Source organism: Hippopotamus amphibius, chromosome 2, assembly GCF_030028045.1.
Source record: "Hippopotamus amphibius kiboko isolate mHipAmp2 chromosome 2, mHipAmp2.hap2, whole genome shotgun sequence".
Lineage (NCBI taxonomy): Eukaryota > Metazoa > Chordata > Mammalia > Artiodactyla > Hippopotamidae > Hippopotamus > Hippopotamus amphibius.
The window spans coordinates 146,580,606-146,600,618 of record NC_080187.1 but is presented as its reverse complement, the minus strand read 5'-3'; the positions used below and the strand labels follow the sequence as shown (position 1 = coordinate 146,600,618).

Sequence of the window (20,013 nt, the reverse complement as noted above, 5' to 3'; positions counted from 1 at the left end):
CAATCCTGTGGCTAAAGCAAAACCATTAAAAAGCTGCCTATTCCTTCCTCCTCGTGAAACTGCGTTTACCAACCAACAAGATTAATGTGACTTCAATCATTCAAGTTGTCAATGAGGCACACCCCCCACCACCATCTATCGTGCCCTGAGACTCTGGGAGAAGTATCACAAAAATAGCACAGAAATGCCGGGGTCCAGGAAGGGGTGGGAAAGAGCCAGGGTGGCGGGGCGTGGGACACAAGGCCTGATACTAGTTCGGGGAAGGGTGAGTCTGGGGGTCACCTATACGTGCAGGAGCCCGACCAGGTCAGCGGGCGGTGCCCGCGTGCGCCGTACGCGCCGAAGAGAGCGAAGGGGGGCGCGGGCGCCCTGAGAGGATGTGACAAAGCTGGGCCGCACTCACGAAACGCTGGTAGAAGCGGACCAGCCGCGGCTTCCCATGGTTATTGAACACCAGAATCGCCTGAATCATCTTTGACGCCACGATCCTTTCACCACCAGCCGCTTCCAGGGAGCATCTCCTTCCGCCGCAATAGGCACGCTTCCGGTAGGTGCGCTGCTGAGAGTGGCTCCCGGAAACATGTCCGGGCGCCCAGGGTCCCGACCACGAAGAGTCCTGCTTCCCCGCACGCCTTGGAGAAGGCTCCAGGATGAGCGGCGGGCTGCGCGGAGAAGGCTGGTGCGGACACCAAGGCTGGGGAGGGCCGTCACTCGGTCAGCGACGGCTGGCCAGTCAGGGCCTGGCCAGGATACGAACCCGGCTCTGTGCCCTTCGTCCAGACCGATCGCTTGCCGCAGAATCCCGGGCCCGGCGCAAAGCCGAGGACGTTGGAAAAGCGGATCAAGAAGCAGAAACCCCAACGGCAGCCGCGCTCCCAGGTGAAGACGCAGCACGAGCCTCCCTTTCTCGTCTCCTGCGTTAACACACACGGTGTTGCCTTCCCCTAACACTGCAGAACGTTCCGCGATGTGGAGATGCAGGCTAACTTAGCCATTCCCCGGCTGGGGAACATTAGGTTCATTTTTATTTTTCAGTATTACAAACAAAGCTGCAGTGAATTATATATGTGCCGCCTCCCGCAAAAAGCCTGTCTCTCCATGGTAGATGGTGGAATTAACGGATCTTTAATGCAATTCCATTCAAAAGGTACGGGCGACCCCAAATTGGTAGTGTTTCGGTATTTCCTTTTAATGATTTGCGGTGAGGTGGAGCACGTCCTTATACTGCAGATACAGCTGCAAATTGGAATCACCTACCCAAAGGACTGCTGACAATATGTTTCAAAAGCCTTTAAAATATATTGAACACTAGGCCCAGCATTTCCAGTTTTAGACTTTATATTAAAACGATTGTAGGTGTGTGAAAAGATTTAGTCTCAAGGATATACATCTCAGCAGTCTTATTACAGGGGAAAATGGGAAGCAAACTAATTATTCCAAAACGAGAAATTGGTTAAATGTATTGATCCACAGGCATATGAGAAATATTAAAGTTATAAAAAAAACCGTGTTGTGAAAGATTTATGGTATAGGGAAATGTTCATGGCATATCTGTAAGTGAAAAGATTACAAGAAATATGTCCAGGGACACCCCTTTTGTAAAAGATTGGAAGTATACACACCAAAATATGAATCCCTGTGTCTGGTGAAATGGCAGCATCATTGTGTTCATCACAGGCAGGTGGAACCACAATGCCCTGATCAAAATCCTGGCTCTGTCCACCGCCTGTACACCTTGGTTAAGTGTCATCATTTGTATAACAGGCATAATACAGTCTCCTTTACTGTAAAACTAGTTTTTTCTATTTGAAAAAAAAAGAGATTCTACTTACCTAAGACAGTGGTTACAGCACAAAAAGAATTAATATTTGTAAGTACTTGGAGCAGTGCATGGTATATAATTGAGTACTACATAAGTGATCTATCTTTAAAATGGTGGTGGAATTATATTTTTCTCTTATTTAAAATTGTCTAAAATAAAATTATTACTCTTGTAGCCAGAGTTTTTTTCATTTCAAAGAATACAAAGGCAATAAGTATGCACTGAAACTTGACAAAATATTTCAAATGTTGAGGAGGAATACCAAAAATAATTCTGAAGCAGAAAAATAATAAGTGAGGCCTAGCTCTACCAACTATTAAAACCTACTACAATAGTTCACATTGTCATTATAGGGAGACATATTGAAATATAATGGATAATTTAAGTATTAAGTGATTTTAATATGTGATGTGGAAGACATCATACATACCTTGACAGTGGGAAGGAATTCAGTAAGTGTGTTGGGATAACTGGTTAGCAACTTGAAAATAAGCAATTTAGTTATCTCACTTCATACTCTCTCTCAAATTAAAGACAGAGTGGCTCACAGAGTTAAATATAAAACCAGGAAATAACTAGAATGGAAGAAAATAATACTGAAAGTCTAACATCTGAAAGGAGTATATAAGCTTAGAAGCAATAAAAATCATAAAAAGTCAACAGATATAGCTACATAAAAATTTTATGTTTATAAGTCAATTTTTTTAATGGAAAAGTTTTTAAAATACGGCAAATGGTTATACTTAAAATATAAATAACTGATAAATCAAAAAGACCTTCCCCCTCAGTAATAAATGGGCAAAGGAACTGAGTAACAAATGAGGAAATATACCTAGGAAATGAACATGAAAAAAATGTTTAAGCTCACTATTAATGTGGGAAAAAGCTAATTAAAATTAAAGTATTAACTTTAAAATTAAAATATTTTCACCTTATCAAATATCAATTTTAAAAATATTATCATACCCAAGTCTGGCAAGGGTAGCATGAAAACAGTCCTTTCCTACCTTGCTGGTGAGATTATAATTTAGAACAACCCTTTGGGAAAGCAATTTGGCAATATAACAAGATCTTTACAAGAATTCCTAGATTCCCAGTAATCTGACTCCTGGGAATCCATCCCTATAGAAATAATACCCAAAATACAGTGGAGGGGGAGGCAGGTGAGACTGAGAGAACTCTGTAATTTACAATAGTTTTTGACACAGCTCCAAATAGGGATCAATTACCCATATCATTTAGAAAATGATAGAGTTATTAAGGTAGTCAATCTTCAAAACAATGGTATGACGACTATGTAGCAATATAGAAAGTGATTATATAACATCAATTGAAAAAGGATTATCAAATCTTATGTGTTGGTATAATATTACAATGACCATGTATAGAAATTGCATAGTCCAAGATCAGGCCACTCCCCCTCCTCTATGGCTTTGCAGGTCCTCTTCTCTTGCTGGAAAGTCCCTTTCCACCTGTCTACCTGAATTTCTTTCCATCTCCTCTGCCACTGCTATAGACCAAATCACTCTAGGCTCTCACCCCCACTACTGCAGCAGTCTCCTAGCTGGGATCATTGCCTTAGTTTCTCTGCAGTCAAATGATCTTTGAAATATACAAATCAGGTCTTATTACTCTCCCTGGGGTCACTGGCTTCCAAGATATTAAGGATAAATTCCCAAAATATTTAACATGCTGAAGATGCCATGCCTGACCTCCCACCATTCTCTGAGCTCTAGCCATGGTGGCCTTTTCCTTCTGGGAGCCCATCCCCACCCCCCTGAGACACCAAGCCTAGTTGTTGCCCAGGGCTTATCCTGCTGACACACTGTATCTCCTTATTTAGAATGGTGGCCGGCCCACAGGAGCCTGCCATACCCTTTGGCCACAGTGCTTTGGGCAGCAGGATGCCCTCACTGGGTGCCTCTCCCCAAGTCAGTGTCCGCAGTCCTCCTCCTGTTTAACCCCTCCCCCGGCCACCGCACAGCTGAGGTCCCAGCATGCTTGACAGTGAGCCAGCCCCATTTAGACAGACGACACTAGGGAGGTGGCTTCTACAGTAGCCGAGGTGAGAGAACAAGGATGTGAACTAAGAAAAGGGCAACAAGAACAGAAGAGACTTGAGAGCAGTCCAGTGACCTGTGACTTCAGGTGGCCTAAATGAAGTGTTAATCCCAAGCCTCACAGCCATATTGTTGAGCCCAGGCTCAAATATGCAGAAAGGCAAATGAGAGTTTGAACCATGATAATAAATGCTGGGACCTCAACCACAAACACCAATGCAGTCAGTAATCACATGTGCCTCTTGGGATTGTTGTGACAAGTAAGATACCGCAAGTGCTTGGCACAAGTAGTAGAACCAAGAGGCACTTAACAGTCAGTGACTATAATTATTATCATGGAAAGCATCTAGTGCTGTGTTTGACACATTAGGGGACTCCGTAATTGTTAGTTTACCGCCACCCCCTCTTTCCCCTGAGGCAAGCAGGATCCACATTCCCCAAGTCCCTACCTATTCTTAGGATGAGTAGATTTCAACTCCAGATCTCTTCAGAGATGTGGCTGTGGGCACACTACCCAGCAAGGCAATGTTTGTGACCAAAAAGATACGGCTTTCTTATAGGAAGGTTGCTCAGTTTATATCCAATAATAACAGTCAGTGTAGATGAATCCTTTCCTGAAGATTTACTCATTCATAAAAAGTTCTCAAGGTAAAAAACAACAAGAAAAAAGGTGCAATCCAAACTGTGGCCTGGCAGAGTGAATCAGAGATGGAGACCAGCCGGCACACCTGTGAACGCTCTCAACCTCCCTGAGAAGAGCATCCGGGGGAGAGCAGCCAAGGGAGATCAGGAGACAGGAACCCCCAGGTGGCAGAGGACCAGAGGCTGAAGAATAAATAAAGAACTGGCAGCTCTAGGGGCTGCAAAGAGCACAGGGGACAAGAAGGCTTGAACAGGAGAGCAGAGGCTACAACACAGAGCACTGGGGAGGAGGGCAGCCGCAGAAGGAAAGCCAGAAATACAACAAGGGCAGAAGAAGGAGGCCCTGCTAACTCCTCCTCTGAGCCACTCTGCATGCAGATGATGGAGACAACCCCCGCCCAATTCCGCACCAAGACCAAGTCCAGTTCCTCTGACTGCCCTGGGGGACTCACCCCCTGCCTGCCTCCAGAAAGAAGGCTGCCATTCAGGGTGAGGGCCACCATGGAAATGTCTAGGAAGGCTAGACTCACATCTAAGGAGGGGCCCTCCATGAGCCACAGCCTGGGGCGCCACCGCTCACATTGGGGTCTTGGATTTGATTTTAGCAGAGCTTGTTCAAAGGGTATTCACGGCGGCTGCAGGGAAGAACCAGGTGAGGCTTGGCGGACCTGCTCCCTGGGGCTCCAGAGTGAACGTTGATGGGTGAAATGCTCAACAGTGCTGGCGGGCCCCGGAGGCACCCCATCTCTCACTGACCTCAGTCGTCCTAGAGGGAAAGAGATATGAACAGAGCACATTTCATAAAAGTCTTCTACCACCATTAGACAAACAAGGGTTTGACTGAGTGGTACCAGTGGGGCCCTCGGCTACCTGCCTTGGCCTCATCTCATTAGCGTTGGCTCAGGGAGCCAGCCTGGCAACTCCAATTGTTTTTCAGTCCAAGACTCATTTTATTAAGACAAAATGGAATCCAGTCCCTCTACCTGCCCTTGCTTTCTCTGGTAAATGTCATCATCTTCATCACCTAGATAAATAGCCCATTTTTCTGAGATGAAGTGAGAGAGTAGCACAGACATATATATACTACCAACTGTAAAATAGTCAGTGGGAAGTTGTTGTATAACAAAGGGAGTCCAACTCGAGGATGGAAGATGCCTTAGAGGACTGGGGCAGGGAGGGTGGGGGGGACTCGAGGGGGGGGCGTCAAGGAAGGGAGGGAATACGGGGATATGTGTATAAAAACAGATGATTGAACCTGGTGTACCCCCCCCCCAAAAAAAAAATGTTCAATTTAGGGTCTTTTGACACCAATTCAAATCTTCAGGTGAAATATACCTCAAAAAACCAACTCAACTGTGAACAGGCTGAGGATCAACTAGGGGGCTGACCTTTGGGCCAAAAAAACTATTAAGGACCAGGTCAGCCATTTTCCAGCCACTCTGGGCAGGGAGCCCAGAACAAAGAGAGGAAAAATGCTCATTCAGCTGTTCAACACGTCTAACATATTCGCTTGAACTGCAAATGTTTGGAGCCTTAATGGCATTAAGTCTCCTTGGTTCCCCTCTGTGCTCCCTTCTTTCTGTCCCTTGCTTTCATAAATTTTTGGGGCTCTCTTGTTGACTGACACAGTTCAGACTCACCAAAAAGAAACGTCCCTTCATACCTTGAGGGAATCTTCCTGATGCTAACACACTCTCAGGAATTCCACCAAAGCTGGGGAGTAAAGTTATGCTGCTATCTCTGTCCTACACCTAACCACAACCAGTACATACAAAACTCCTGCCAGGAGATAAACCACACCAACACCAGGTACACGGTCATCTTCCCCGACCTACCCACTCCCCGTCCTCTGCGCCGTCCCCCTGCTCTCGGGTCTCCGCTGCAGGCCCCTCTGAAGACTTCTGGGCCATGATATTGTCTGTCCAGGATGCCCCCGTCTTCCCATCACCAGCGAAGTTACACTTGGTCACTGTTCCAGCCTCAAGTTTGGCTAATGAATCTGAAAGAGGGAGAAGCTAAGTGGCCTCTCTCTGTGTGGCGGAAACATAGCAGGGGCTGACCAATTCTTCTGGGGTTCTGTAGGCCTGGGTGTGCTCAGGGAGGCCCTGGAAGGAACCCCCAAGGCACTAGATAGGAGAGGTCACCCACAGGAACCATGGGATTGGGTGGCACCCAGGTTCCAGAGTGTCCAGGCTATTGGCCCCAAGGCACTTGCCCAGGGACTTAGGAATGAATCTCAAGGGGTCATCCACAGGACGGCCAGATCTGCCCTGCTCCATGAGCTCTAAGCTGGAGGGGCAGGGGAGGAGCACCTTGGACAGGAGGCCAGGAGCCCCACACAGGCCAGGTAGGAGCACCAGGCACAGTAAGGCTGCACTGCTCACCCAGGAAGGGCCCGTCGCCTCGCGTTTTCAGCCGTACCCCAGCCCCCAGCTCGAGCTCCATGGCTTCCATCTCTGACTCAGGCATCCAGAATGCCACTGTCTGGTCGGGGGTGAGGCTCTCCGTCAGCGCGAGCAGCTCTGGCTTATTCACCAGCCCCTTCAGCGCCTCGGGCGTGAGTCTGTCGGTGTCCCCCTTGGCTTCCACCTCTGCAGGCACATAGCACGAGAGGATCATTACCGCGGTAACAGCAAGCACTTTGGGAGGGCTTTTTAGGAGCCAGGTGAGGCCTGAGTGTTGTACATGTTCACAACCACCTGAAGGTAGGGCTCCAAGTTCCCATCCTGCCATTACTCATCAGGAATGCATCGCAGAGGAGTTATGGGTAAGGGCTCTGGAGCCAGGCTGCCTCGTGCAAATCTGCTTACACGTGCTGTGTGACCACAGGCAAGTTACTTAACCTCTCTCTGTGCCTGACAAATAGGGATAAAAGTGGTACCAACCTGATGGGACTCACGTGAGGTGTAAAAGAAATATCTAGTTTCTTTTAGCACTTAGCACGAGGCCTGATGCACAGCAAACCCTCAGCAAGTGTCAATGTTTTTATTATCCCTGTTTACAGATGAGAAAACTAAGGCTTAGAGAGGTTAAGTAATTTGCCCAAGGTTAGACAGCTAGTCAGTGGAGGAGGCAGGATTCAAGCCCTTCACACAATTCTGCCTTCCCACTGAGACCCCAGTGACCAGTCAGGGTTCTCTCCTGGCTCTCAGGGTCTCCCTGGCTGGGATGGGGTCTGCTGGAACCAGCAGCAAACATCGGTGGTCCTCATACTCTCTACTGGCCTGCTCATACTGGGCTGGGCAGAGCACAGAGGCTCGGGGTGGGTTCCAATGGCCCCTCACCCACCTACCCTGAAAGTCCCAAATCTGATAATTCCAGGGCAGCGGGGGGGGGGGGGGGGGGGGGGGGGGTGAGGGAAGGGTGGGGAGGAGGGCGGCATGGGGTGGGGGGGAGTCCCGGTCCCAGACTAAGAAGTGAGATCTTGCGGCGCTGGGAGCGTGGGGATGCCACGCTCCCAGTGCTGCCCACTGGCTGCTTTCCCCACACGCAGACAGCCGCTGGCCACGAAGACCACCCGCATTGTGTTCATGGTGTGAAACCTCTGCCACGCTCTGTCAGGGATGCCACCTGGGATTCCCCAGACACCTCGCTCACACAGAAGACGTTCTCCTCAACCCCCGCCCTGCCCAGTGTCCTATAGACAAGCCACCTAACCTCCTACTTTGCAAGATAACAGAAGCCAGAGGTGGGCCCACCACCCACCTGTCCAGTTACCTAGAACCACAAGAAACTTTTCCTCCTTCCCATCTGTCTTAAAGGACAAGGCATCCCCCCTCCTGCCTCAGGCAGTTCATCTGGGCCCCAGACCTCATCCCCTCCCACTTCCTCCAAGACCTGCTTCTCCTTCTCCTCTCCTGGAACTTTCCTTACCGTCTTCCCGCATTCTAGCTCCAGCACCCACTACTCCAGACCCTGCTCACCCGCACCGGTCACTGGGAGCACTTCACTGTGAAGCCACTGATGCTCCGCAGTCCCAACCTCACTGGGCCTTGGGCAGCGCCTGACCCACTGCTACTCCTCACGCCTGTCCCCCGGGCTTCTCTGGGCTTCAGAGACACACACCTTCCCCATCCTACTGAGACCCCTCCAGTGTCCCCTCCCCTGCTCCTTACAAGGCTCCTTTCCGGTCCACCCCCCGCTGTTGCTGGGGGTGGACAGGGAACAACCTCCGGGGCAACTCTGTCCACTGGCACAGCTTCAATACCACCCATGTGTCATGACTCCGAAATACGTGCTGCCAGCCCGGCCCCCTTCCTGGGTTCTAGAACTGTACCAAGTCCCTAGTGGACATCTACCTCCACCTGGAAGCACCACCATGTGGCTAATGCCATGGGTCCCAAACAGATCTCTTCTCCCCAGACCTGCTCCTCTTGCACCTCCATCCCCCAAACCTGGCACCCGAGCCCCAATCCTGGGGTCATCCCTGACTCCCCACCTCATTCTCCTCATATCCAAACAAACACTAGGCCAGGGTCCCTCCGCTACCTTGAGTCTGCCCAGTCTCTCCATCCTCACTGACCAGTCCTTAATACTGGCCCTCGTATCTCCCTCCAGATGCCATCACAGCCTCCTAACAGCCTCCTGGTCTCCAGTCTCTTCACCTCCCCAGGGATTTTAAAAAGCAAAGCTAATCACATCACTCACCTACTTAAAAACATTCACTGCAGAGCTCCCCTGCACCCTCGCCTGCATTGGAAGCCCTCAGTTCCCAGAACACCCTTGGCACCCCATCCCCTCTCTGAAACACCCTTCCAAGCCCTGGCACCCGGCTGATTCCTGCTTGTCTTTCAGGAGCCAACACTGGCTGTTCCCTCCTCCAGGGCACCTCCCCCAACCGCACCTACCTGGGCTCAGAGTCCCTCCCAGGGCCCCAGTCATGGCCTCTACCATCTCCTCTACCACACTGAGAACGGTTCAAGTGTAAGTCCGAGTCTGGCTCATCCCTGAACCCTCAGCGTGTGGCTCACGGTCTGGCACATGGTGGATTCTCATTAAATGTTCAGATAATTAATGAGCAACTGAAAGCGTGAATGGATAAAATGACAGAGGGATGATGGGTACACACTCAACTTCAAAACCTTCTCACACAGGGCAGACAGCAAGGAGGTCCTTCTCCAGCCAAAACCAGGAAAAGGAATGAGATCACAAAGGGCCCAAGAACCAAATGAGAAATTTGGCAGGAAAATGGAGGCCACCTGGCCTGGGCTCTGCACAAAGGTAGGTTCATGGATGATTCTGTCAGACCGCAGGAGATGGCAGGAGCTGGGAAGGCAACCAGGCCCTCAGCGCTGAGGTGGGGAACTGGGGATCCTCTGAGTGAATGGGGGGCAGGAAGAGTCCAGCCAGGGGGCCCTCAGGTCAGACCTGGGCTTCAAGGCCAACCGTGCTGAGAAGATACTTTCTAGGGACTAAGAGACCTCTGGAAACAAAGGAAGGCCACAGTGTAGGAAGGCCCCTAGGGAGGAAGGGTGAAGGGTACCTACTGTAGGATGACATGAGGAAGCCTGTGTTCACCTTCCTGGTGGCGCTGAAGTTGGGTTCGATTTCATTTCCCTTGGGGTCAAACTTACGGCGATGGATGCGACTAGGCCGGATATACAGCACGTAGTACCGCTCCTGGGGCCAAGAAGAGAGAGAGGGAGAGGCTGCTTCACTCCCTTTAGCCTCCAACACATACGCTCCCCACGTGCTCTGGCTGCAGACCCCCAACCTCACTCTCTACCCCAGAATTCCACCCCAGCTCCAAAAAAGACATTCAAGCTGGCCAGAGGCCCCCACTACCCATATCCATTCATTCATTCATTATTCACGTGGTTAGTAGAGCACTTGCCACACATAATGAACCATGGCTAGACGTCCATGAGGGCGGGCTCAGAGACTGACCCCAAGGCCTCCGCACGGTCAGAGACAGAATATACAGAAAACCACAACCTAAGCACCAAGGACCCCAAATACCATGAAGCAGGAGTGGAAGCAGCCAAGATGCCATGGAAAGGGCACTGAAATGGAGTTGAGTGAGGACAGCCACTGTGCCTCTTCCAACAGATGTGAGTCTGGAACAAATCACTTCTAGCCTCCGTTTCCCCTGTTGCCTGGAGACAACGTGATGTCTACTTTCAGGCATGTTGTGAGGGTTCAAGGAGCAAGGATGGTATAAAGCATGAAGTGTGCTGTAAACGCTCTTTGCCAGCTATCCTAATCAAAGCAGGAGATTGACGACATTATAAATCAACTATACATCAATAAAATTTTAAATAAATAACTATTATAATCCACAAAAACCACAAAAAAACAAAAACAGGAGATTGAAGAAGAGGAAACCACCTTCTGGGAGAAACAGGGAAGCCAAGGTCTCAAAGTGGGGAGAAACCTGCAACTGTGGGATAAAGGTGTAGGAAAAATATTAAAAGTCTGGGCAGATACATAAAATAAAAGTCAAGGTCCCTCCGTGTGCATGTTTGAGCAACATAGGACCCTTGGAGGCCTCATGGGAGTCCAGGTTGGGGAAGCAAGTGGGGGATCGCTTAGGACAGGCCTTGAGTTGGCATTTGGAGTCTGCATTTTATGTGGTAGACTAGAAGGAATCCTAAAAGGTTTTTAAACAGCAGCAAGACCCTGAGAGATGTCTTGCAGGAGACAAGCTAGCAGCAGGGCAGGGATGGGTGCTGGGTGCAGCCAGAAGGCAGGAGAGGGGGTGCAAGGTTTAATCAGGAGAGGCTGAGTTCCTGAGGTCTCATGTGAGGTGAATGGACATGGAAACAGGAAAGGAGGGGAGGGAGAAAATGGTCGAGGTAGAAGGCCAACAGGACTAGGTATTATCACCTAGGGGAGGGGTGGGAGGAGACAATGGAGGTTTGCAGGCTAGTGGTCAGGGGCGTCTAGTGCACTGTCATCAGGAAACAGGGACTCGGAGGAGCAAGTTTGGAGAGGGGCTGGAGAACACCCTGCCTGTGGAGGACGGCTGAGGCAGGCCGGCCCCACATCAGCTACTGCTGGGCTCTCCTGGGCAGGCCGCCTGGGGTCACAGACGGGTGTGCTCACCCTGCTAACCTGCGTGCTAAGGAGGAGAGGGTGCAGCAAAGCATCTTTTGGCCTGAAACTAGAGCTGAGCTTGGAGCAGAGGTTGTTCACATGGGGTGTGGGCAAGAAACTGGCTCCATGAGAGGGGATGTGATGAGCTCAGTTCTAGAGATCAAGGAGATAAGGTGGTCAGCACATCTGGGTGGGGCTATTTGAAAGGGGGTGTGTGGAGATTCAGAACTAGTGTTCAGGAAAGAAACACTGGCTACTACAAGATGGTGAATGCCAGGGGTATCAGTGGACACCTGAGATGGGGGGGGTGGGCGATAAAGGGCATGACCCCAGGAGGCTGAGAGGACAAGAGGAGAAGGGCATGGATATGGGAACTGAAGCCCCCCGCAATGTCAGCAACGTAGACTTCATATTTAGGCTGGCAACAAAGGCCTAGAACTCAGCAACCCTCCTGCCACCCTAACACTCCCACACCCATACACACAGGGAGGTCCAGGTCCACACCAGTGACCTGCTTTATAAAAATTCAACATTCCAAAAACACTCAGCCACACAGTGATATTAAAAGATGCACAAGGGGAACTTCCTAGGTGGTGCAGTGGTTAAGAATCCGCCTACCAATGCAGGGGACATGGGTTCAACCCCTGCCCCAGGAAGAAACCATATGCCGAGGAACAACTAAGCCCATGAGCCACAACTGTTGAGCCCATGTGCTGCAACTACTGAAGCCCACACGCCGAGAACCTGTGCTCTGCAACAAGAGAAGCCACCACAATGAGGAGCCCGCGCACCACAACAAAGAGTAGCCCCTGTTCACTGCAACTAGAGAAAGCCCATGTGCAACAACGAAGACCCAACACAGCCAATAAATAAATTAATTAATTATTTAAAAAAAGAAACAACATGAATCCATCTGAAACAAAATAAAGATTAAAAAAAAAAAAAGATGCACAAGGGAATTCCTTGGTGGTCCAGTGGTTAGGACTCCATGCTGCCACCACAGGGGGCCCAAGTTCTATTCCTAGTCAGGGAATTGAGATTCTAAAAGCTGTATGGCTTTGCCAAAAAAAAAAAAAAAAAAAAAAAAAGGTGCATAAGCCCATGCTGAGATATTCACCACTCTGCAAATGGAGTGACTTCAAGGCTCCTTCTAATAGCAAACTCCAACAGTACATTTAAAGTAATTCAATTCCAAACAACTCAAAGTACACAAGATTTCTTAGGCACAGAGCTATTACCCAGAAAGGGGAAGGCCACTGTTGACCTCATAACCACATAGGCAAATAACCTTGCTCTGACCTTGTCCATAAGGTCTGGAGGCAGTGGGAACCAACAGACCGGAGGACAGGAGCTGGGCCCTCAGCCCCAGAGTAAAGAGCCACTCATCCTGCCCACCCACCAAGCTTCCTAACATTCTAAATCTGTTCCATCAGAAGGTGACAGGGGGGACTTCCCTGGTGGTCCAGTGGTTAAGAATCTGCCTTCCAATGCAGGGGTCGCGGGTTTGATCCCTGGTCGGGGAACTAAGATCCCACATGCCATAGGGCAACTAAGCCCGCATGCCACAACTACTGAGCCTGCACATTCTAGAACCCATGCATTGCAACAAAAAAGGAGCCCCCGTGCTACAACCAGAGAAGCCCCAGTGTGCTAAAACTAGAGAAAAGCCCGCACGCCGCAAAGACCCAGTGTAGCCAAAAAATAAAATAAAATAAAATAAAAAGGTGATGGGGACTTCCCTGGTGGTCCAGAGGTTAAGACTCCCTGTTCCCAATGCAGAGGGCCCAGGTTCAATTCCTGGGAGGGAATTAGATCCCACATGCTGCAACTAAGAGCCTGCATGCCACAACTAAAGATCCTGCATGCCGCAACTAAGATCTGATGCAGCCAAATAAATAAAAATTAAGAAAAAAGAAAAAGGTGACAGGACATCTTCAGAGGGCGGGTCTTCCAGCCCACTCAGAACCCACAGCCTGAGTCCTGAACCACGCACCTTAGCCCTTCCCACTCTCAGCCCTCCCAGTCCCAGCCCCAAACACACCCCTTCGGTTTAGGGCCTGGTCTGTCTTCTCAGCAAGAACCCAGGCCCTCCCATCTGTCTGCCGCCCAGCACAGCCCTAACTGAGCCCTTCCACCTGTGGCCCCTTTTGGCTGCTAATCTCCCAACCAACCCCCCACCTGCCCTGTGAGCCCCTCAAGGAAAGAGCTGGACCCCAAGTCTTGGCACTGGCAAAGCCAAGCAGAGGGAGGTGGCTTGGTGGGTGAGGACCCTGAAGCCAGTCCCCTGCGGGTGCCCCCAGGGAAACTTCCTCACCTTCCTGCCATGGGCATCCAAGATGCTGTGCCGAGATACATCCACCAGTTCTCCCTCCAGCAGGACGCCATTCCCCCTAAGGATGAGAGAGAATGAGGGCTCAACTGGTCATGTCAGTCCTCAGGAAAGAATCACAAATGCAATGGCCCAGGTCAGGGTCTGCACTGGGACAGAAGTCCGTCCGTCCCAGGTGTGTCTCCCATTTACCTGGTCCCTGGGCAGGCCCAGTATGGTGCACCCCTTTCCTCTGTGCTCTCACACTAGGCCTCCACTCCTCCGAAGGTCCCAAAGGCTGGGGCACCGTCCAGAGGGCAGGAAAGAACATTGACAGGCTGTAAGACCAAGCTATGCCCCTTCTGCAGCGGGTTACTGTAACCAGGACCTCAGTCTTCTATACCACAAAATGGGAGAGTAACAGCCACCTCACTCTGCTTCTATGACGATGACATACGATCACGTATGTGAAGGTGCTTTGTAAACTATGAAGTGTTTACTAAACATAAAGGACTTTACTTTTTTATTTAACCAAATTTTTGTCGGGGGTGGATCTAGGCTGCTATAAAGTATCTTCCCTTTTCACCTGTTTCAAAGCATTTTCATATTCCTGTTCTCATTCTCATCCACTTTAGAAGTGGAGAAACCCAGACTCTGAAGTTTTGCCGCGAGCCCAAGATCACAGGGTCCCTTATTGAGAGGAACTGGACCCCTGCTTCCCAATTCTAGCTTTCATAAAAGCAGAACCTAGGGACTTCCTTTTCTGGAACCACGAAATGGGAGAGGGGTGGGAGCAGCTGAAGGGACGGGGATGAAAAGTGAAAACTCCCTGGACCCTACTTGCCCCTACGCACCCCCACCGCCCCTTACGCCCTTCATTCTTCAGTGTTTGTAATTGCAAATGGAATGGCCCCTGCGTTCCCATAACCTCCGCGGCCCGTGAAGGCAGGGCCCGGCCTTCCGGAACCAACACGCCCTCCAGGCAGGCCCTGCCCTCCCCCCAGTCCTGCCAGGCCAACTCCCCCCAGTCCTGCCCGGCCAACTCCCACCCGCCGCCGTTCCCGTCCAGCAGGACACTGTCCCTTCCGGAGCGCGGTGCAGCCTGTGCAAAGGCCTAAAGGCAAGGCGGTGGCAAGTGCTGGAGCTTAGAGGCAGCGGGGTGGGTTGAGACAGAGGCTGACGCGGAGAAAGCGGGGCCTTCTGAGCCCCGTTTGGGAGTCAGGGCCGACCCCCCGTGAGCCTTACACCCATCAGTGTCTCGGGGGTGCGCTCCGAGCGGGCTGGAGGCCCGGCAGGTCTTTGGTGAGCCCCGCCGTTCCGCCCACCCGCACCCGACCCCGCTGCCGACCGGGGAGCCGGGATTCACAGCGGAGCTTCGGGAGCCGACGGAGGCCGGGCCCAGCAGGCGGCGGGGAGACGCGGGCGGAGCCTACCCCTGGTGGGCGGTGGGATTCCAGGCCCCGGGCAGCCGCGCGCTCTGCACAGCCTTGTTCCGGAGGGCGCTGTCGTGGTAGATGCGGCTCATCCTCCCCGCGGCCGCGGCGCCCTCGAGGTCTGGCGCACGGAGCCGACACGCGGGGCTGGGGGCACCGCGAAGGGAAGCGCCGGGAGGACGCGCGGAGGCCGGCAATTCCCAACGGCAGATCCGGGACGGCCGCGGTCCGGCCCCGGGCGTTCCCGAGCGGGATTTAAAGGGGCCGAGCCCCATTCCTGCCCGCGGGACCTTGCTTGGTGGGAGGTGGGCTTCCGGGAGTACCCAGCGGGGGCCTTAGCTCCGGTGGGAGGGGGCGGGGGGAAGGCAGCCATCCCTTGTCTTTCTCTCCCTCTTCCTTGTTTATAGAGGGAGACTCCTGCCCCACCCCACCCCCGCGCACAAAGGGGAAATCGAGGCCCAGAGAATCTATAGGATCTGGAAAGGATGAGTTTCCAGAGGGCAGGAATGGGAAAAAGGGAACAGCCCTCAGGGACGGCGGGGTGGTAAGTACAGAGCTGCTCTTCACGCCCGCGCGCGACGTCGCACAGTGGCTGAGAGAGGATTTCCAGCGATCTGTAACGAAGGAGACTGGGCCTGGGTGTCAGATCCACGACCTAACAAGGTTGGAATCCCAGCTCTGTGAGCTTGGGCATGTTCCTCAACCTCTCTGAGCCCGTGCTTTCTCCTCTGTAAAACGGGGTCAGTATCAGAGCGGTTGTAAGGGTTTGATAAATTCACTCCAGAGCGGAGCATTGCCCCGCGCCGTCTTCCAGCGCAGTTCTGGGACCCCTCCCCAGCTCCCCTTTGCCCAAGTATGTAACAGACTAGGGATGCATTTTCCAAGCCCAGGTGCAGCGGCCTGTTTTGACCTCCGGATTGTTGGAGAGCCTTGGTTCTCTTGTTTGACTGCTTTTTGGCAAGCCCTGGGGCAGGTGGGCCCATTCAGGGAGTCAAGGTGTGGCCTCTGAGGGAGACTTCAAAGGGAAGGTGGCCAGGTGAGCCGTCAGTGGCAGAAGAAGCACCGGCTCCCCCCACACATTATGACTTTTGTGGATTTTAGGCATTTTTGTTTTCAAGGGCTCCCTCCTCCATAAAAAAATGTTTATGTTTTATGACTGGGCTGACAGAAAGATGATATTAATATATATTAAGATATTTTCTTTGGCCTGAAAATTCTTTTTTTTTCTTCTGATTTTAAAAGAAATTAAAATATTTTCCTGTACCTTAGGCGTTGTGCCTAATGGATTAACCAGCCCCACCCCATCTGGCCTACCTGGCTGGTCCCTAAATCCTAAGACGGAAGGAAGTAGAAGACCCTAGTGGGAAGCCCTTCTGGGCAGAACTGTCCTTTGTCTCTGTCTCTTCAAAACTGCCCAAGCTGATATAAGGAACTCTCATAACTCAATAGAAAAAGAAACACACACACACACACACACACACACACAAAATGGGCAAAGGAACTGAAGAGACATACAAAGAACATACAGATGGCCAACAGGTATATGAAAAGCTGCCCAGCATCACTAATCATCAGGGAAATACAAACCAAAACCACAGCGAGATATCACCTCACACCTGTTAGAATGACTATTACCAAAAAAAACCCAAAAGATAAGAGTTAGCAAGGATATAGAGTAAAGGGAAAGCTTGTATAGCATTGATTGGAATGTAAATTGGTACAGCCACTATGGAAAACACTATGGAAGTTTCTCAAGACATTAAAAATAGAATCACCAAATGATCCAGCATTCTCACTTCTGGATATATGCCCAAGGGAATTGAAATCAGGATATCAGAGGGATACCTGCTCTCCCATGATCCTTTCATAAAAGCCAAGACATAGGAGCAAACTAAATGTCTATCAATGGATGAATGGAAAAAGAAAATGTGGTATATGCATACAATGGAATATTATTCAGGCTTAAAAAAAGAAGGAAATCCTGCCATTTGCAACAACATGGCTGAACCTGGAAGTGAAAGAAGCCAGTCACAAAAAGACAAATACTGCATGATCTCATTTACATAAGGAATCTAAAATAGTCAAACTCATAGAAGCAGAGAGTAGAATGGCTACCAGGGGCTGGAGGGAGGGAGAAATGGACAGGTAGTAGTCAAAGGGCACAAAGTTTCAGGTGTACAAGATGAATAAGACCTAGAGATCTACTGTATAGCAGAGTACCTGTAGTTAACAATATTGTATTATATACTTGAACATTTACTAAGAGGGTAGATCTTATATTGTGTTCTTACACACACACACACACACACACACGCACACACACATACTCACAATATTAAATAAAGAAAGAAGGCTTGAGGAAACTTTTGTTTACAGCATAGATTGCAGTGATGGTTTCATGGGTGTGTACTTATCTCCAAACTCATCAAGTTGTGTACATTAAATATGTACAGCTTTTTCTATGTCAATCATACCTAAATAAAATGGTTAAAAAACAAACCAAAAAACTCCCCAGGCTGCTCACAGCTGCATGGCCAGCACACCCCCCTCCTCCTTCCCCTTTCTGTGTCATCTTTCCCCTCAGATGGCTTCAACTCTTCACTGCCTTTAATGGCAGCCACTAGCCATATGTGGCTATTGAAATTTAAATTAATTAAACCTGAATGAAATTTAGTTTTATCAATACTTTGGTCTTGCCACATTTCAAGGGCTCGAAAGCTAGCAACATGTGGCCAGTGGCTACCATTTTGGACAGTGCCGAGAAGAACCTTTCCATTGTTGCAGAAAGTTCTATCAGACTGCACTGCTCTAAATCCTTTCTTAAGAAGAAGAGTAATCTGCTTATCGGGCTCTGTGACTTCACCCCATCAGCAGTCGGCCGACCAGGCACCAGCAAGACAGGGAACCAAAAACAACAAGAACTTTTTTTCTCTTTTTTAAGATTTTGATATTTGTTTCCTGAAAAAGCATCAGTCATCATGGGGATAAAAAACAGAACTTTGTTGGACTTTCTTACACCTATTTGCGGATTATTGATATCTCTACATTAAATTATAAAAACCATGAGGTACAACATGGGGACAGTTTAAGCTTCCTCAATTCCATGGTCCCTTTTAACGATGGGGTTGATGGTCCCCAACAATGTGTTCACGTGGGCATTTGGTTTTGTAACATTTTCATAGGTAAGGCAGTTTCAGTGCAGTCAGTTAAGACCACCTCTTTTTGCGCAAATTCTCCTTTGCCTCATGTCAGATGATGTTGGAGTGAACCTGAGTGAAGGAAAGCTGACATGAGATACATTTAGTTTGGGTTTCGTAGAATAAATTTATGTGGTCTGTAGTCCTCCTTACCTATAATTCAGTTTTCGCCAGCTGTCCTGGTGTAGGAGTGCCCTACCACCCTCTGTGATGGTTCATCTGGTGTAGGGCACAAAGTGGGTGACACAGAGGAGCAGGGCAAGGGGTCACATCACAGGAGAAACTTGCCCTGTAGTGCCTGGCACTCGGACTGTGTGGAAAGTATAGGAGGAACAAGGTGTAAAACTAAGGAGCCAGAAGCTGTTATGAAGAAAATTCTTCCACTTAACCATACAGGTAAAATTGTAAGCAGAGGATCTGGTTCTCATTAACCCAAGTCAAGGGAATTCCCTGGCTGTCCAGTGCTTAGGGCTCTGGACTTTCACTGCCAGGGGTCTGGGTTCAATCCCTGGCCAGGTAACCAAGATTCTGTAAGCCTCACAGCCAAAAAGAAAAGAAAACAAAACAAACCCCCCCAAAAAACCTGGTCAAAATGGAAGCACTTTCAGGAGTGTTCTCACTAAAGCTGTGCACGTAATTATAAACACACCAACTTTTTTTCTCTCTTTTGATGGAAAGCAAAATAGAATTTATCAGGATTTCTGTTGGGCACAAACACATAACAGTAAAAAGAAAAATCAGGAGCCGGTATGCGTGTGGACTCTTAACTTTTATGCATCAGATCACATCTTAGCATATCTGACACATCTTGTCTTGACAAAGTCTGGGGGCTCCAAAAGCAATAGTGTGCTAAATTGCCACCAATGCAGTAAAATAGCCTGAAGAAAACACACATACACACCACAAGCAAAAGATGCAAAACAAAGGAAGCACTCAAGAGAGAAACATAACATAAAACAAGATGCCAAAATGAGAACAAAACCTATCCATCACATTACATCAATACATGCAAATGGGGTATACCTAGTTTGGAAAGAAAATCTATGATGTGCCTTTGTAGCAGGCATCCCTTAATGCCACATCAGAGCCTCTTGGCCTCCAGTGCCTTTGACCTATACTGTCCTAGCCTCTCCGTAGTGACCCAGCTCCACTTGGGCTCCAACTGACTTCATGCAGAAACAATCCCCCACATCTCACCTCAAGGGCACACTGCACCACTTGCCCCTAAAGATAATTGGTCCCAAGGGTGGTCCTTAAAAGAAGACTTTCAGGATAGGACTGTGAAATTGAATTACCTATTGTTCTGACGGCAGTAGGGACACTATTGCTAGTGGTAAGTGGGTGGTGATAACCTTTGGCATGAAGTGGCATCAGAATAACTAAAGTTTTCATCTGTGGTTAATTGGGGGGAGGTGCAGGTGGAAGGTGAAATTGAGCTGGGAAATGGAATGTAGCATTTGATTGTATGGGGGCAATGATAATTATAAGAAATGTAGAGTAGACTGGCTTTTAGTAA

At 49.6% G+C, this 20,013-nt stretch overlaps 2 protein-coding genes across 4 annotated transcripts in view; both read right to left on the bottom strand.

The window, feature by feature from the left end:
* AP3S2 (adaptor related protein complex 3 subunit sigma 2) overlaps positions 1-679 on the bottom strand; it is a 60,588-nt gene extending 59,909 nt beyond the window's left edge. The window contains exon 1 of one of the 3 annotated variants that reach the window (XM_057720055.1): positions 404-679. In XM_057720055.1, the coding sequence (XP_057576038.1) occupies positions 404-472 (69 nt within the window). In that variant the 5' untranslated portion in view covers positions 473-679. The remainder of the gene's footprint in view (positions 1-403) is intronic. The other 2 variants (XM_057720054.1, XM_057720053.1) reach the window with 2 other exon arrangements.
* A 3,810-nt stretch (positions 680-4,489) lies between these two features.
* Positions 4,490-15,521, bottom strand: ARPIN (actin related protein 2/3 complex inhibitor). Its single transcript, XM_057720052.1, has 6 exons — positions 15,301-15,521; positions 13,874-13,949; positions 10,011-10,143; positions 6,909-7,115; positions 6,360-6,523; positions 4,490-5,290 (listed from the first exon to the last, which is right to left on the bottom strand). Exons 1-6 carry the CDS (start codon positions 15,390-15,392, stop codon positions 5,282-5,284), a joined length of 681 nt encoding a protein of 226 aa, XP_057576035.1. The 5' UTR covers positions 15,393-15,521; the 3' UTR covers positions 4,490-5,281.
* Positions 15,522-20,013: the final 4,492 nt, after the last annotated feature.

What these genes read in the sequence shown, in the direction of transcription:
- ARPIN (XM_057720052.1), bottom strand. Translation starts at nt 15,392, where the DNA reads ATGAGCCGCATCTACCACGACAGCGCCCTCCGGAACAAGGCTGTGCAG. An exon ending in AATCCCACCGCCCACCAGGG is followed by an intron (nt 13,950 to 15,300) that starts GTAGGCTCCGCC and finishes TCTCATCCTTAG; the next exon opens with GGGGAATGGCGTCCTGCTGG. An exon ending in AGGCGACGGGCCCTTCCTGG is followed by an intron (nt 6,524 to 6,908) that starts GTGAGCAGTGCA and finishes TCCCTCTTTCAG; the next exon opens with ATTCATTAGCCAAACTTGAG.